This window comes from Eptesicus fuscus, chromosome 6 (assembly GCF_027574615.1).
Source record: "Eptesicus fuscus isolate TK198812 chromosome 6, DD_ASM_mEF_20220401, whole genome shotgun sequence".
In the NCBI taxonomy this organism is placed as follows: Eukaryota; Metazoa; Chordata; class Mammalia; order Chiroptera; family Vespertilionidae; genus Eptesicus; species Eptesicus fuscus.
The window spans coordinates 74,697,638-74,714,958 of record NC_072478.1 but is presented as its reverse complement, the minus strand read 5'-3'; the positions used below and the strand labels follow the sequence as shown (position 1 = coordinate 74,714,958).

General features: G+C 40.6%; 1 protein-coding gene and 1 pseudogene across 2 annotated transcripts in view; one reads left to right on the top strand and one right to left on the bottom strand.

The window, feature by feature from the left end:
- Window positions 1–2,595: 2,595 nt before the first annotated feature.
- The window catches only part of LOC103286718 (S-phase kinase-associated protein 1), a 66,129-nt gene continuing 51,403 nt past the window's right edge, over window positions 2,596–17,321 (top strand). Inside the window, exon 1 of one of the 2 annotated variants that reach the window (XM_008142277.3) lies at window positions 2,596–2,963. In XM_008142277.3, the coding sequence (XP_008140499.1) occupies window positions 2,862–2,963 (102 nt within the window). In that variant the 5' untranslated portion in view covers window positions 2,596–2,861. The remainder of the gene's footprint in view (window positions 2,964–17,321) is intronic. The other variant, XM_054717829.1, reaches the window with a different exon arrangement.
- Window positions 12,215–17,300, bottom strand: LOC103289487 (homeobox protein OTX2-like; annotated as a pseudogene).

Sequence of the window (17,321 nt, the reverse complement as noted above, 5' to 3'; positions counted from 1 at the left end):
TTGTCTAAAGAGTGCCTATTATGAAGCTATTTGGTCAAGGTTATCTTGCTCTTACCCCACCCCCATCATCAGATGATTTTTATTTATAGCTATGTTTAAATATCATAGGCACACTCAGGCTCGCTGCATAATGAATTTGTCTTCTGAGCAAAGATTCTTTTTCAAAGCACATTTGCTTTATTCACTCTGGTTTTTTTTTGCCAAGAGTTTTAAAAAAAAATATGTTGTTCATTTTTAAATTTGTTCAAAGTATTCCTCAGCTCTAGAATTGAGAAAGTCAGGCCAATTAGTCAAAACCAGATTAATCATGCTGAATTTTAATATCCATGAGGTACTTTGAGTTCTACCGAGTAAGAAAACATCTTAGATTTCTTCTGAAGACATTCTGATTTAGTTCTATATTGTTTATTATCATGGCTTTACTCCACTGTTTGAATGCTAATAAGAGCTTCCTAGAATTCATTGCTTAAGAAGTTAAGTCATGGCATCTAATTACTTGGCAGGCTGTTTTAAGTATATATAATTATATCTTCCCTCCATTTTGGGGTGGTAAGTGAGCCAAGTAATCTGCATCAAGAGAAAATAAATAATACCTACATTAATTGCTAGCTAACAACAAGGAGCTCACAGCACCTTCGAAAAACCCATTAATTATAATCTTAGTATATAGAGAGTGCTCAATACTTTTTAATCGACCAAACTAATATCATCCTACCTTTCTAGATAAGAACTCCAGCAAAGGGAAATTATATAGACCCTGTCAAATTTCAGTCCTTGGAGATCAGTTGTGTGAGAGAGATTAAGACTTTGCACTTGGGAGTATGAAATTTTAAATCCTGATCACTACCTTGGGCAAGTCCCTTCTCTGTTCTGAGTGCCTGTCTGCTTCTTGCCCTATGAGACAGGTACCAGTAAACCTGAAGAGTAAGACAGCACACTGGACATGTCTTTATAATGGTGGGCACCAAGTGATGTTTTTTTTCTTCATTCTAAATGGTCTTAACTCTTACTCCTGTATTATTTGGGGATGCTAATTGCAAAACATGGTCAGACTTGAGCTAAAATAACTTTCCCCCAGACTAGTAAATTATGTATAATCTTTTGGGGGAGTAGATCTAAGTTACTTTCTCCTGGGCCACACTACTGGGAGGTAAGAAGGGAAAGTAGAATTGCAATTTCCAGCCCGGTAAGGCCAGGCCAGTTGGCCCGGCCAAGCAGGTTGTCTTGAACGAAGAATTTTCAAGTCCCTCATTGGCTGATCTGGGCCTCCAGGGCCTTCTTCAGCTTGACGGTCAGGACGATGCGCTTAGAGCTGCAGCGAGCACTCCCCTCTAGGGTAGGGAGTCTAGAAGACAGGGGACCAGGTTCAGCTTTTGCCTGGTGTTTCAAGGTTAAATGCAAAGCTTCTCTCGGATCCTGTGGACATCAAAATCTCTCTTCTGCCTATCTATCCCCAGATCATTTAAAGAGTACTGTTGGGAGAATGAATACAAGCTCCACCAGGTCAGAGTACCTTGTCTATTTGGAAGACCTCCCCCTCTCTCTCCCAGGCATGGGATCTAGCATATGGTTGGAGCCAAAATATTTTTGTGAATGCAGGGACATTGGAATGTGAAAACATATTACAAACCCCAAAGAGATTCACAGCCAGACTGACGTTTGATCCTAAGATATCCAAGCTTTCTTTAAGCGCGGATCGTAGCGGTTTTTCTACCACCGCAGGTTCAAAACAGGTGCGTCCATCTCCTTCCACCCTTCCCTTTAGAAAGTAGCCCAAGGCGGGCAGGTGTGTGTGTGTGTGTGTGTGTGTGTGTGTGTGTGTGTGATGTGTCTCATTCCCAGGAGGAACTGGAGTCAGAGGAAAGAGCACACTTGTGGCAGAAAGCCAAAACGGGCGAGGCTGCGAGGGGTGTTTGGAAGCTAGGCGAGGTCGGGGGCCCTGAGAAAAACCCAAGCCTCGGCCCAGCCGTTGTGCCCGACCAGCCATCTAGGAGCAGGGAAAGGTGTGAGAGAGGGTGTGCCAGGGGAGTCAGATGCACTGCGCAGCCCCCCCCCCCCCCCCCCGGGAGGTACACCCTCCTCCGCCTACGAGTGACCTAATTACAAGGTGCCGACCAGAGGTGGAGGTGGTCTCCACCCAGGCTACAACTCCTCGCTCGTTCCTTCCCACAAAGATGCGGGAATCCCAAGCAATTCCAGCGCTGCTGCACCGTGGAGGAGCGGTGGGGTCGCAATTCTCGTTTCCGATTTGGTTGCAGTGGCCGGTGAAGAGCCGAGGCGTAAGCACCTTTCGGAAAAGGTCTCTGGCAGTTGGGAGGCCCCTCCCGCCAGGACTGCGCCGCGCCAGGCCCCCGCCCCCGCCGCGTAGGACTTCGGGCCCCAGGATTAGCCCAGTTCCCCGCCGCCCGCCCTTCCCCCTGGGCCCCACCCTTCTGGAGGACCACGCCCTACGCCCAAGGTGCCTGTTACCAGCGGGCAATGTTGCGCCTGCGCCTCGGCCCCGGGTTCCCGCCCCTATTCCGGTCTGGCGGCCGCCCAGGGTCGGCTCCGCAGTTGCGCAGCTCGTGCCGCGGCCCTTCCACCCCTCCGCATCCCGCCGCCTCCTGACGCCCGGCGTGACGTCACCACGCCGGCGGCCGCCATTACAGAGAGCCGAGCTCGGGGGCTCTAGCTAGCTGAGGAAGACAGCGGCCAGCGGCCGAGCACTGCGGGGAGAGCCAGCGGGCCAGAGCTAGCGCCGAGCAACCGCCGGTAACCACACCAATACCTCGGGAACCGGCGGCGGCGTGTGCGTGTGGCCCGTGTGCGGGCGGCGGCGCGGGTGTAGCGCGGAGCGGCAGCCTGTTCGGGCGGGTGGCATCATGGACGAGAAGGTGTTCACCAAGGAACTGGACCAATGGATCGAGCAGCTGAATGAGTGCAAGCAGCTCTCTGAGCCCCAGGTCAAGAGCCTCTGCGAGAAGGTGAGCTACCCTCCGGCTGCGGGGGCCGCCGTGGGCTGAGCCCGCCGAGAAAGAGGTTGCCGTGGGGAGGGTGCAACATGGCGGAGGCCGCCAGCCCGGGCCCCCGGCGCTTCCCCGACCGGGGTCCGGCGCGGCGCGGTCCGGCGGTGATTCCCAGGCGACCCGGCGCCCCCTGCCTCTCGCGCAGGGATTGGTTGTCCCTGCCACTGCCGCCTAAAATGGCGGAGTTCACCCCACTCCGAGGCTTCGGAGCCTCCCGGCCTTGGCGTCGGACGGGTGCTGGCGGAGCGGAGACCCCGGGTGGGGGGCGGTTTTGAGATCCGGGCCAGAGGCCTTGGGTTCTCCAGCATGGAGATAGAGCCTGAGACTCGACTGTGCGGTGGGCAGAGGCTTTTCACTTGGGCTCAGGACTAAGCCCTAGCTCCAAAGCTGTCCGGAGGGTCCCCCCCAAAGGCAAGCTTGTATGCCAGACCCCAAGACCTATCGAAAGGCCCCACTGCTCTACTGCTATCCTAGGTGGATTGCGATACATTCACCGAGCAATCTTTTCCACTCTTTTTGTAAAGTGGTGTGTGTTTTTTTAAGAATTTAAAAACAAATCTCTAACCTAGTTTCTACGAAGGTCATGGTGATAGATAGATGTAGGGAGGAATATAAGTTGTTTTTCATAGTTGGAAGAAATGGAGAGTTTGGTGAATCATACTATATATGGAGTTTTGGGATTGGAAATCAAATAAATGTCAGTTGAATTTAAGATTTATATGCTGACTCAAACTGGGTAGTGTGAAATCTTTCTCTAAGCTTTACGTACTTGGCATTTTGCCATTTCTTTTTTTAAAGTGAGCAACATAAACTAAGAGCAGCAAATTTTGTATCCTGGCTCTTTGTTAGGAAAGTTACGTGTTTGTATTTTTGTGGCTTTAAGTGGTAGTGTCAATAATAGCTATCGATTGAGCGTTTACTGTGTTGCGGACTTGTGCTTACAGATGCTGAAAACAGAATCTTGTAGTCCATTTCATTAGTCCATTTTAGTTACCCTTTTTTAAAGTGAACTTTGCAGCATTTTATTTTAATACAGAATTGTGAAATATTATGTTATCACTTTGTATTAGTGAAGAAAGTTATTACAGAGCAATTATGCTGACCTGTTTGTGGTTTGATGTGAAAATTAGGCTCATGAGTTTGGCCTATATACCCCTAAAATAGGCTTTTAAAGAAATTATGCTATAAATAATTGCACTTTAAGTGAATCAAATTCAGATTTATTTATCCCAAACCCAAACAAAACTCTCCTAGTTAATGAGGTGGCACATCATCTATTGGAGCTGCATTGTAATGGTAGCTTCTTGATCCTTAATTCCCCTGCATAAAATGAGGATGGTGTTTATTTTAAAGATTTATAAATAAGCTTTTCAAAATTATTCAATGTATATTATCAGGTCTTAATTTGTAGGTACCATAAGTGATGATTGTAATGACTTTTAGAGTTTAGTACTTTACATAAAGACTTACTCAGCAGTTGGCTAGATGACTAGTCATTTGTGTAGAAAATATTGGAAGAGAAGTAATGATGTAATTGGAAAATCATGGGATGCAAAGTTAGACTTGGGTACTAGTGAATAATTGTGACTCACCTTGGGGCAACCACTTCACTTGGTCCATATTCTTTTTTGAAACATCGATTTGTTGTTCCACTTATTTATGGATTCACTGGTTGAGTCTCGTATGTGCCCTGAGCGAGGATTGATCCCAGTCTATTGGGATTATGCTCTAACCAACTGAGCTACCCAACCAAGACCCATTTTCTTGTCTATAGACTTAATACATGTTTAATTTGAGATTATACAATTCCATTTTATTTATTTATTTTAATATATATTTTTATTGACTTTTTACAGAGAGGAAGAGAGAGGGATAGTTAGAAACATCGATGAGAGAGAAACATCGATCAGCTGCCTCTTGCACACCCCCTACTGGGGATGTGCCCGAAACCAAGGTACATGCCCTTGACCGGAATCGAACCTGGGACCTTTCAGTCCTCAGGCCGACGCTCTATTCACTGAGCCAAACCGGTTTCGGCTACAATTCCATTTTAAATGAGTGCTTTGTGTTTAAATATTGAAAACCTACTGAATATCCAAGATTGCTTCCTTTTATGAGAAGAATGGAAAGCAATACAGAATATAATGTTTATTCTCAAGGAGTCTGAATCTAGTTGGAACTCATTAGTAAATGGACCACAGAAGTAGAGGGTTTGTGTTGGAGACTACAGATGAAATATTTGATGCTAAGGTGGGATGTATGAAGCTTGGTGCACCTAGTAAAATGTTCGTTGTTTTCCACATTTTTGTGAAACTTAAGATGAGTGAGATTAATCAATTTATGCTTAGATTTCTATTGCTCATCGAGCCTGTCCAGATTTTAATTTTCAGAGCCAAAAGGATGGAAATAATATTTGGAGTTAGGTTTCCAAGAAATGGATGAGCCTTTTGGGGGGATACCATCAGACAGCCTTCCTATTGTCTTTAGCTTGTAAGTATTTCAACTTTTGGTATTATATTAACCTTCCAGACTAAGTTAATTTGAAGGCAGTTTTTTAGGTATCTGGGATGAGTTAGGATACGTGACTTGAAATGATCTTTTGTACAAGTCTTCCTAGTAAAAAAATTCTCTTTTCATTGTTAATATTTGTATGGCTAATAACCCATCTGGTGAAACCTACATATTTTAAAAATCTTGAGGGAAATTTTTTTTTCATTAGTACAGTAGTTTTTTATTTTAAGAAAAGATACTTGTTGGAAATAGCTACTTAGTAATAGTTGATGATTTCTTTGATTATGAGAAGGCATGATAATTTTAAAACCTTTTATATATCTGAAAATGCCTGATCTGAATGAAATATTTAAAGTTAAGTAATAAAGATCATCATAAGAAATTATTGTAATTTTTTAAAATGCAGAGGCCATTATTATGGTCAATACTGAACGGTGGTAGATGTTCAAATGCAGAGAATCCAAGAGTGAACATAGTTTTATGTTATTAACAAGTCAAGCTCTCCCCCCCCCCCCCAGATGTGATAAAGGTTTATATCAAAGCCAAGTTGGTTGTGTGTGTGCAGTATACCTTGTCATTTTTGGGATCATAATTTGTTGATTGTTTAAGAATTTGTGGTAAGTGAGTGCAGTTTCGTGCCAGGCACAATTCTATAGTCAGTAACATGACTACATCTGTGTAACTGGACTGGTATATTTCCATCTACAGATGGGAAAAAATATTAGTGTCAACTTGGCTTTCACATTAACTACAGTAAACAGTCTTTTATTATATGACTTCAGCAGTGGTTTAATTTAGGTATGATTTTTGGCTTTGTGCTTTCAGTTCTTACCAAACTTGTGGAGAATGTTGTTTGATAGCCAGATTTTTTTTTCTCAAAGCATTCTTTAACTAGGAATGCTGTTTTCCATTCTCTACAAGCACTATAAATAAAATGCAGTCATTAGGCCCCACTTAGTGTTAACCTTTTTTACTTTTTTACGTGAGTATATAGAAAACAAATCCCTTCTTTCTAATTAGATGAGCTACAAAATATTTGAGCAAATGTAATTTATGAAGTGTAAAATGTTTTTTGCTAGTCTGTATATGTGTTTGGTTTACAACATTGTTTGGTTCATTTACATAAAAGTAATATGAACATTGAAAAGAGTTGGCAGGGAAGTGTAACACAGAATATTATGTTCATCATACTTTCCCATGCATAGTTCTCTTACGTTTATGTAACAGTTATTGTCCTCAATTATAAATAGAAACTAGAGGCTCAGAAAGGTAAAGTTATTGGCTGCAGGGACTAAATTGAGATTGCCTAGGATTCTAAGACCAATGTTCTAGCCTTGCTTCATAGCCCCCCTTTAGATTCTTAGGTAGTGTTAATAAAAGATGCAGGTGAATTGAGGCCAGACTGAATTGTAGGATCAACAGCTCTGTAAAATAAAGCATTACTTTTATTTTGATTGCTTGAAAGTTCCCTATTCCTGTCACATACTGTCGTTTCACTGTGTCCTGGAGGAGTCAACAATAATTATTCTTCAGTTTTGGATGTGGCTAACTGCATTCCCCCCCTCAAAAAAGATTAATGAGGTGAAAATTCCAGTTTATTTTCTATGTATTCTCAGATAGCGTAAATTGTGATCCATAGACTGAGCTCTGAAATATTCTAATAAAGCATAACTGACATTATTGTTCATTACAACGTGTAAAATGCCTTTCTTTTTATCCTCATAGCTTCCACAGTCAAAGCTGTTTGTGCCTCTGTGTTTCATGGTCTTCCAGGCATAAAGCAGTAATGCAGTTAGTTTTGAAGTTGACTTAATGAGGAAATACCAAAACGGTGAACAGTACTATTCTGATACACAAGTTCTGCAACTCTTCCTTTGTTTTTCTCAGAGTCAATAGTTCTGTGTCTACAAATATTGGTAGTAGGGCTAAAGTGAAACTCATGCGGTAGAAAGAATGATGAGCACTTCAGGAGTGTATGTGATAATATTTGCATCACCACTCTGGTGTTCACCCTTTTTATGACAGCAGGTATTTCCCTATCTCATAAGTCACATGGAATATTAGTTTAGTTTAGAGGAGTTGAGCTCAAAAAACCAGGAGACATTGGATTTGCGTTGAAGAAATGGTAGGCAAGAGTTGTTTTTTTTTAAGGTACTTAGGAGAGAGGAAAAGTTTTGTGTGGCAGAGGACCCGCCCCCCCTTTTATAACTCTTCTATTTGGTCCAGTTCTCGCCTTTCACTTTTTAAAAAATTCTTTATTGTTTAAAGTATTACATATGTCTCCTTTTTCCCCCATTGACCTCGCCCTGGTCATCCCCTCTTCCCCCCAGCACATGCCCTCACACACCCCCACACACATTGTGTCCATGGGTTATGCTTATATAACTTTTTCCCTTTAATTTCTCATTACCATCCTTGTCTGAAAAAATCCTCAACCTGTACTCCTACGCAAGTGAAATCTGATTTGGACTAGAACTAGAAAGGAGAAAGATTTCCTTTTGTTGTTTTAAATAGCTTTTCTCTCTACTTCTGGAGCAGAAGTAGTAGAATAAGCTGAAGTTGAGACTTACGGCTTGTCAATAAATGGCTAGGGTCTGAAAGAACTACAAAGTAATAACATGGGGTTAATAGCTTAATTTCACAATACCAAGTTACTATTGCCTAGTTATATATTGGTATTGTGGTTTGAAATGGATGAACAAGGCAGTGACAGAAATGTGTGTCTAAAGTTTGTGCATGACCAGCTGGCCAGGTGCTATGGCACCACTCCCTGTCCCCACCTCTGCCTTAATCATTTAATTACTACTACAGATTGGAATTTTTACATTTATGGGGGGGTGGGGGGCCTGAAAGAATCGTGAGAACCTTTGTTCTAGAGTGCCCTGGGAAACTGTTCGTTTGTTTAGCTAGAGTCATATACAGAAGTGTAGTTGACAAAGATTATGGAGTGTCATTTGATGCTATTAACACTGTGACACTACATTTGTTTTTGGAATTCATTCAACCAAAAATTTTAAGCCCCTATTACGTGCATTACTGACTTTCAGTATTTAACTTTGTCTAAATAGCATTATCATAGGGATTTGTTAGTTTGCTTTTTGTTCTTTTTTCTTTTTTAATCCTCACCGGAGGATATTTTTCCATTGATTTTTAGAGAGTGGAAGAAAAGGGGGGAGGGGAGGAGAGACAGAAATATTGATGTTTCTCAATGAGAGAAACACATTGATTGGTTGTCTCCTGCACACGTCCTGACCAGGGCCCAAGCTGGGGAGGAGCCTGCAACCAAGGTATGTGCCATTGACCCAGATCAAACCCAGGACCCTTCTGTCCGCAGGCCGTTGCTCTGTCCATTGCGCCAAACGGGTTAGGGCTGCTTTTTGTTCTTAATAGCGTTTCAGATAAGTCAGGAGGTTGAACTTTTGTAAACTATATAGGAAAGATTTTAGAACATTTGTGCTAGTGGTGATCAAGGGAATTTTATTTCTCTGCACCCATCATTTGTAAACTAGTAGTAATGCCCACCATGTATTTTGTTGTGTGGCTCTGACTTTTCATTAAAAGACTTTTAAGAAGGATTTTAGGATGGGAGTAGAATTTTAGTGTTAGAAGGAAACTTAAAGACCTAGGCCAAGTCATCTTTTATATATCAGGGAGGAAACAGACTCAGAGTGGCTGAATCTAGTTTTATGTTGTGAGAATTTTTTAATCAACTATGTATCTAGCAACATTTCTCAGTTTAGTAGATTAACTTTTTCCCCCCCCCCATGCAGGAATGATTGGGAATGTTTAATTCATGCACATGTGTAGGTTGGTTAGTAAAGATTGAGGTCAGGCCGAAACCGGTTTGGCTCAGTGGATAGAGTGTTGGTCTGCGGACTGAAAGGTCCCAGGGTCAATTCCGGTCAAGGGCATGTACATTGGTTGCGGGCACATCCCTGGTAGGGGGTGTGCAGGAGGCAGCTGGTTGATATTTCTCTCTCATCGATGTTTCTAACTCTCTGTCCCTCTCCTTTCCTCTCTGTAAAAAATCAATAAAATATATTTTTTAAAAAAAGCTGCTACTTCTGCCTACTTATTAAAAAAAAAAAAGATTGAGGTCAGATATATGGCTTTAAAGAAAATGATCATTTATTTTGGTTAGAGATGAAGATGATTATTTGAAGCTTAATCATACAGATTTTAATCAAAGAAGACTGAATTGTTTCATAAAATATTAGAACCATCCGTTTGGTATAATTAATGAAAGACAAGTAGTAGCTCTGACTGGTTTGGCTCAGTGGATAGAGCGTCAGCCTGCGGACTGAAGGGTCCCAGGTTCGATTCTGGTCAAGGACATGTACCTTGGTTGCGGGCACATCCCCAGTAGGGGGTATGCAGGAGGCAGCTGATCGATGTTTCTCTCTCATCGATGTTTCTAATTCTCTATTCCTCTCCCTTCCTCTCTGTAAAAAATCAATAAAATATATTTTAAAGAAAAGAAAGACAAGTAGTATAAAAAAAGGTTTGATAATTGAAGATAACTAACATAAATTCATTTGCTTCCAGAGCTAATATGCACTACTTTATGTATCACACCAAAATAAAAATCTAGCCATATATATTAATTTACCATAAAACATAATTTTTGCATGGTTATGAAAATCAAACCTATCTTTTATCTTTTTTAAGGCATCAAAAAGCAAAGTTAAATTCTTTTAAGATATTGAAAAAAGTATTCTTGCCTGCAAATTTAATTATTTTGCCGTAAATGAAAACTTTAAATTCAAAGTTTTAAAATGTCTTGAATTATTTAAACTGAAAAGTAAAATTCAAAGATTGCATTTTTCTCAACTTCTCTTATGCCTTTATAGCTATATTGGTGAAGATGTACTCAACTATGATTAGAGTGTGAAATGTTAGATTTACTTGAACTAGAGTTCCAATGAATATTAGAATTAATAATCAGTATTTTAATAGAAAAATACTTAAGATCATCACCCAACTCTATGACTACTCAAAGAGTATGTGTGGACAATTTGTATAAGAGGAGAAATAACTGGAAGTAAATAAACATGGAATAAAAGGTTAGAAATCTTAAAGGAAAAGTGTCAGTTAAATCAGGAGATAGCATTTTATATCTGAAACTAGAGGCCAGGTGCACGAATTCGTGCATGGGTAGGGGCTCTAGGCCTAGCTGGTGATCAGGGCCGATCTGTGGGGTGACTGGCCGGGCGATTGGGGCCCCCACTTGCACCTACCTTGGCTGGCCTGCAGGCTGGGGGCAGCTCCTGCGTTGAGTGTCTGCCCCCTGGTGGTCAGTACGCGTCATAGCGACTGGTTGTTCTGCCATTTGGTCAATTTGCATATTAGGCTTTTATTATATAGGATAGCTGAGCATGTTGCATAACAAGTTGGGCATAATCTGGTGTGTATGTGTGTGTATGTGCTATCTTGTATGCGTTACACACAGGCCCAAACTGTTAGATACAATTATACATACCTGCTTAATACAGGAAGAAAAGGTTTACACATATATAACTTTTCCAGTTAACATCTGCAAACATAAATAATAATCTCAGTTTATAAGTTTACTAGGGCCAGAGCGGTTGACCAGTGTCTCTTTACTGCTAGACTTACTGGCTATAAATTGCAGATGAATTTGTGTCCTCTTCTCTCATTCTCCTTGTCCAGAGACATTTTGATGTAAAGTTGCAGTGCAGCACCTCCAGCTAAAGGTAATGTTTTTAGATAAGTACTTGGTTGCTCTGAATTTTACTTATCATAACCTATTTAATCACAGAAGAACCCCTACAAAGGTTGAATTCAAGGTCTCATACAATAACAGGTGATCACAGTTTTGAAGTCTGAGATCACAGATTAAAAACCACTGGTGGCCGAAACCGGTTTGGCTCAGTGGATAGAGCGTCGGCCTGCGGACTCAAGGGTCCCAGGTTCGATTCCTGTCAAGGGCATGTACCTTGGTTGCGGGCACATCCCCTGTGGGGGGTGTGCAGGAGGCAGCTGATCGATGTTTCTCTCTCATCGATGTTTCTAGCTCTCTATCCCTCTCTCTTCCTCTCTGTAAAAAATCAATAAAATATATGTTTTTAAAAAAACTGGTGTACCATTTATATAAGACACTGATAGTCTCTTAAACTACATATTGACTCCTTGTGAACATATTACAAATAAAGTAGTGCATCTAGGACAATCAGTTGCACAATTCACACAGCCCTGAAAAGTTTTTCAGTGCCAACTAACAGTTGGTCATGAGACACTAGTGAACTTGAGATTCTGTCCATTTTTTTTTTAAGATTCAGTCAGAATTGGCTAAACCATTGGAACACCTCTGCTTATGTAGGCTCTGTCCTTCCCCTCTTTTCCCTCACAGTTTAGTGTTTGTATTGTTTTGGTTGCACATGACAGAATGCTTTTGATCATTTTGCAAATCAGGAAAACCAATGATCTAAGACTATGACAGGATCTTAAGTAGGTTGATTTGTCCATTTCAGTTTGCTGGTTGGTGGGCCCCTCTAAGGACCTTCATTTTTCCTTCAAGTATCCCAGAAGATGAGTCTGAGCATCATCCCATCTCTCTCTCTCTCTTTTTTTTAATTGAACTTATTATGGTGACATTGGTTTGCAAAACCATACTAAAACTGGAATGTCCAGCCCAGTATATTTAAAAATCACCCACACAACAAAGTTTCTACAGGTCTTCACAAAACCTGGAATTTCCACAAGATGTCTGATCTTCATAATCCAAGCAGTCATCCTTGAAGTTAAACTTCCAGGAGGCAGTTTGGTCCTTAAAATCCAAGCAGTTAAGTAGTTGAAACCAGGCTTGAAGCTACATATCCTTGGATAGAAAGAGAAGCTGAGTACTGATTGAGATGGCTGGTGACTGTAGTGGAACCAATAGGTTGTGTGAGACTCCTGGTTCAGGAAGCTGGTGATGCACAGGAGTCAAGTAAGATCTGTAGTCCATGCCCCCAAAGTAGAAAGTTGAGCTATTGTATTCTTGACTATAACCTGAAACCTCAGCATAGGCTATGAGCTATAGGTCATGCATGCAGGAAGAGAAGGTGGACAAGGGATCTGACAGTGGGGAGATGGAAGCTGGACTCCAGATAGATACAGGAGCACTGCTGCTGTAAATGGTTGGAACTGGGATGCTAGAGGGGTGAGTGAATTGGCCACTTGCTCCACTTCCTGAACTCACTCTCTGGGCTGGAAATTCCTTTTGGCAGGTATCACTTTTTTTTTTTTTTTTTTTTTTAACTCTATTCTGTTGCTGCTGCTGTTGGTGCCACTTAGTTCTTTGATTTTTAAACTGTATTCTGGTAGCCCATCAAGGAATTCGGCAAGTCTATGCCAGAGTGGTCAGATTCAGCCCATTGACTGCACAAGGCAGTTGTTTAAGATAAAGCATCATGCTAAGGTTGTTAGGACACACACAGTCAGCCTAAATGGGGAGTGAGTGAAGGGGGTAGGATCCAGCTAAGAGGTCTTGCTTCACCCAGGGTAGACAGATTCAAGGGTCCTTGGTGGGAGGGTTTGGAGTGGTGGAACTAAGTGAAAAGCTTGGCTTACTGCTTCAGAGGCAGCAGCAGCTCTTCCACATTCCACCACTAACAAAAAGCATAATCCTGTTGTATAGTACATATGAAACTAAAAAATACTATCTTGCTCTATAATCCCACAATTGAAAATTTTCTGAAAGGAAATCATTCAAATAACAATAATATGTGCATAAATCTGTTCAGGAGGATGTTATACAGCAGTTTAAAATGATCACTATAATGCTGTAGGAAATTGGGTTAGTGAATATGAAATATTAGAGCATAAAACGAGATGTTGACCAGTTGTAGACATGAGGTCTGTGTTAGGTAAAAACTGGAAGAAATGAGAGTAGTTTCGTTGGTGTGGTAGGATTAAGACAGTCATATTATTCTTTAAAGTTTTTCCACTGAAATTAATCTCAACATTTTAATGCTTTTTGGTCTTCTTATTAAAAATGTTTTTCTTCATTGTAATCATATTGTATTTTTAAATGTTTGCTTGATTATAAGTGGTTGGTGAATCTGTTGGTTCATGTTTTTTTCTCTTTTACTTCCTTGAAAAATCTTTGCTTGTAATTTCATGTTATTGTGGCTAGGGATGACCTATATCTAAGAATGTCAAACAGATCTATATAAGTCATTCACCTTATACTTGATTGCTTTATAGCAGGTTGAAATACAGTCTGATTTCTGGATCTGAACTCAGAATGCTGAGAGGATGTTGAAAATAAATTAATACCTCTAAAGGTTTCTTTCCTTCAAGTGATTTTTCAAATTGTTTATTAGGATGGTATAAAATTTTAGCTTCACAAACTGTTATTTGTGATGGTCTCTTCTTATTAATAAAACAGTCTATTCCCATTTTAACCATGTTCCAGGAAGTTTTTTTTTTTTTAATATTTTTATTGTTTTCAGAGAACAGAGAAAGGGAAAGGGAGAGAGAGAGAAACATTCAATGATGATAGATAATCATTGATTGGCTGCCTCCTATTGGGGATAGAGCCCACAACCTTGGGCATGTGCCCTGACCAGGAATCACCCGAGACCTCCTAGTTTGACACTCAACCACTGAGCCGCACTGGCCAAGCTAGGAAATTTTACATCAAATCTTTTTTCCTTGAATTCATTCATTTCATTATTTACCACTTGACTGAATTTCAGTACAGTTCCAATTTTTAAAAAAATGAATATGGTGCTAATTACACTTTTTTTTTTAACTTGATATTATTTTTCCAAATGTTAAATTAAGTAGCGGAGACATTTGAAGGTCTGAAAAAATGTTTTAGGGGTTTAGGAGAAGCAAAAATGTTTGGGAGTGTGTTGCTTTTTTGTTTCCATGCATAATTCAGGGACATAGGCTTTAAATTATAGCAGTCAGAATACCAGAGGATGAGTCCTGCCAGCGTAGCTCAGTGGTTGAGTGTCGACCTATGAAACAAGAGCTCATGGTTCAATTCCCAGTTAGGGCACATGCCTGGGTTGCAGGCTCAATCTCCAGTTAGGGGTGTGCAGGAGGCAACTGATCAGTGATTCTCTCTCATCAATGTTTCTCCCTCTTTAATGTTTTATCTCTCCCTCTTCCTTCCTCTCTGAAATCAATAAAAATATATTTAGAAAAAAGTGCAAACTACTAGATATACTAATAAGTCCACTTCATACAGGAAATGTGCCTTCATATGTATACAAGGGAGCAAATACTAGGATATACATGCAGCTGCCCCCTCCCCCCAGAGTATTATCTTCTATCTATATATATTCTATATATACAAAAGGCGAACATGCAAAGTGTCCCCTCAGGAGTTCAACCTGGAGTTCGATCGCTTGCTATGACATGCGCTGACCACCAGGGAGCGGCAGCCGGAAGGCCCCCATCAGCCCTGATTGCTGGCCAGGCCTAGGGACCCTTACCCTTGCACGAATTTCATGCACCAGGCCTCTAGTTCCTCAGATAATACTCCATGTCCAATGTGAGAAATTAACCAGGTCTATATATATATGCATTCTGAACTCCAAGATATATTGGTAAGGAGAAATACAGACTGCTGAACAATACTGTTTCTAGTTTAAATATGCAATTATATTTCTTTAGACACATAATATGACTTAAAATGTGTAAACAAGGTTTTGAAAGGATATACATCAGAATGCTATTGGTGGTTACTCTGTCCAAGTGGGGGAGTGGGGTTGTGGAGAGTGGTCAATAACTTTTGAAAATTTCTTTGAAGTAAGGCTTATCATTTCATTCATAGCTATTTTCATTAGTATGTAGACATGGTATTAATGCCAAACAGTAATAGAATATGTCTAGTGAACTGCTTTTTAATAATAATAAACCAAGGAAGGTTGGAATTACACTAGAGATGTAGATTATATGTATTTCTTTAGAAATATCCCTTTTTGAGGACAGTGAATATTTTTCTACATTTAAAAATGTTAGAGCAAATTAATAATTTTGGATGTCATTGGTTGGTGAATGTACTAAAATAGGCTCCAAAATATTTAGAGACTTGAAAATAGTGGTTCTTAAACTTGGCTGCACGTGAGAGCACCAGTATGAGGTGGGGAGGGGAGACTTTAAAAAATTATTGATTCTTGCCTGAAGTGCCTTCTACATCTCAGGCATTGTTCTAGCAAGGTTCTGTATACACAGTTGTAACTAAAATTAATCTGGTGAACATTGTAAAAATTGTCAGTTTGTTGCATGGAACATAGATTAGAGACAGGAAAATGGAACAGGGAGGCTAGCATAGAAATCCAGGTGAGATGATGGTGGCTTGGGCCAGGGAAGTAGCAAAAAAAGATAGAAGCAGATAGATTTTAGATATGTTTCGGGAGGAGACTGTGCAAGACTTGCCTTTTGAAGGTATTGGAATACTATTGGCCTTTAAGCTCTACTCCATTTCAGATACCCACAATACCACATTCTATAGCCCCTACCTCTGAAATACTATAGTCACTCATCAACTTTGCTGCCAGTGGATCTTTGTTCCAATACCACTTTGACTAGACTTGTTTTTCAGTCTATATCCATGCTTCATTCTCCCCCTACGTTTCCTACTTGGAGTGACCAACTGTCATGGTTTGCATGGGCACAGCATAGGCATTTCCTGGGATGCAGGATTTTCAGTGTTAAAACCAGGGTAGTTGGTTACCCTAGCTCTACCCCAGTCCACCCTCTTCTTTACTCTTGTGTGTTATGCTTCATCCATGTTAATTTTTCCCTCCTTTAACTCCTGAGACATTTCTACAAGTAATTCCATCTGCCTGTGTAGGACCTCCTTCCATGTTCTACTTTCATCCCCTTTGTGGAACTAAATCACTCATTTTTTGGACCTCAGGCTCAGTCAGTTTTTCCAGCTGTCCCAGAGATTATGATCCTGGAACACTGCTGCTTACTCTAGCATGTCTTAGCACTTGGCCCTTTACAGATCACTTTTTAAAAAATATTTTTATTGACTTCAGAGAGGAAAGGAGAGGGAGAGTTAGAAACATTAATGATGAGAGAGAATCATTGATCTGCTGCCTCCTGCATGACCCTGCTGGGGATTGAGCCAGCAACCCGTGCATGTGCCCTTGACTGGAATTTTGGTCCACAGGTTGATGCTCTTATCCACTTATCCAGGGCTGTAATGATCATTTTATTGTCTATCTCTTCTGCTCTACTGTGTGCTTTTTGAGATGTCTTGTTATTTGTGATATCTTATTAAAGTGGCCTCCACCAGTTACTCTCCCTTTCATTGCATTTAACAGTCTGTACTCTGTTACTTAGATACTTGTTTGTGGGCCCGCACCCCCTACCCCACCATGGGAATGACCTACCTTGTTCACTATACCTTCAGTAGATAGCACAGAACCTGCCTGACACATAATATCACTCAGATAAATGTAACAAATGAATGATATCTTCCAGTGCTCTTTACAGTTTCTGGCATACAGTAATGGTGAATAAGTGTGTTGAATGAATGAAATGGTATTGAGAGATAGATTATGTTACCCTTAAAAGTAATGTTTGAATTTGTGACTATGTGGATGAATGCTATCAAACAGTTTTCTAAAAGCAGTATAAAACCCATGTATATTGAATAGGTACAAACTGTAAAATAAGAAGCTTGTATTTTAGTATACTGTGAAGTGTAAAAAGTATATTAACATACAGATAAAATTTTAATGTCTTTCAATAATTAAAGTCAAGCAGGACTAAGAAACCTCTCCTCATAGCTTGGATTCCTGGAATTACCAGCATTATCGTTAGAACTCTAAAGCT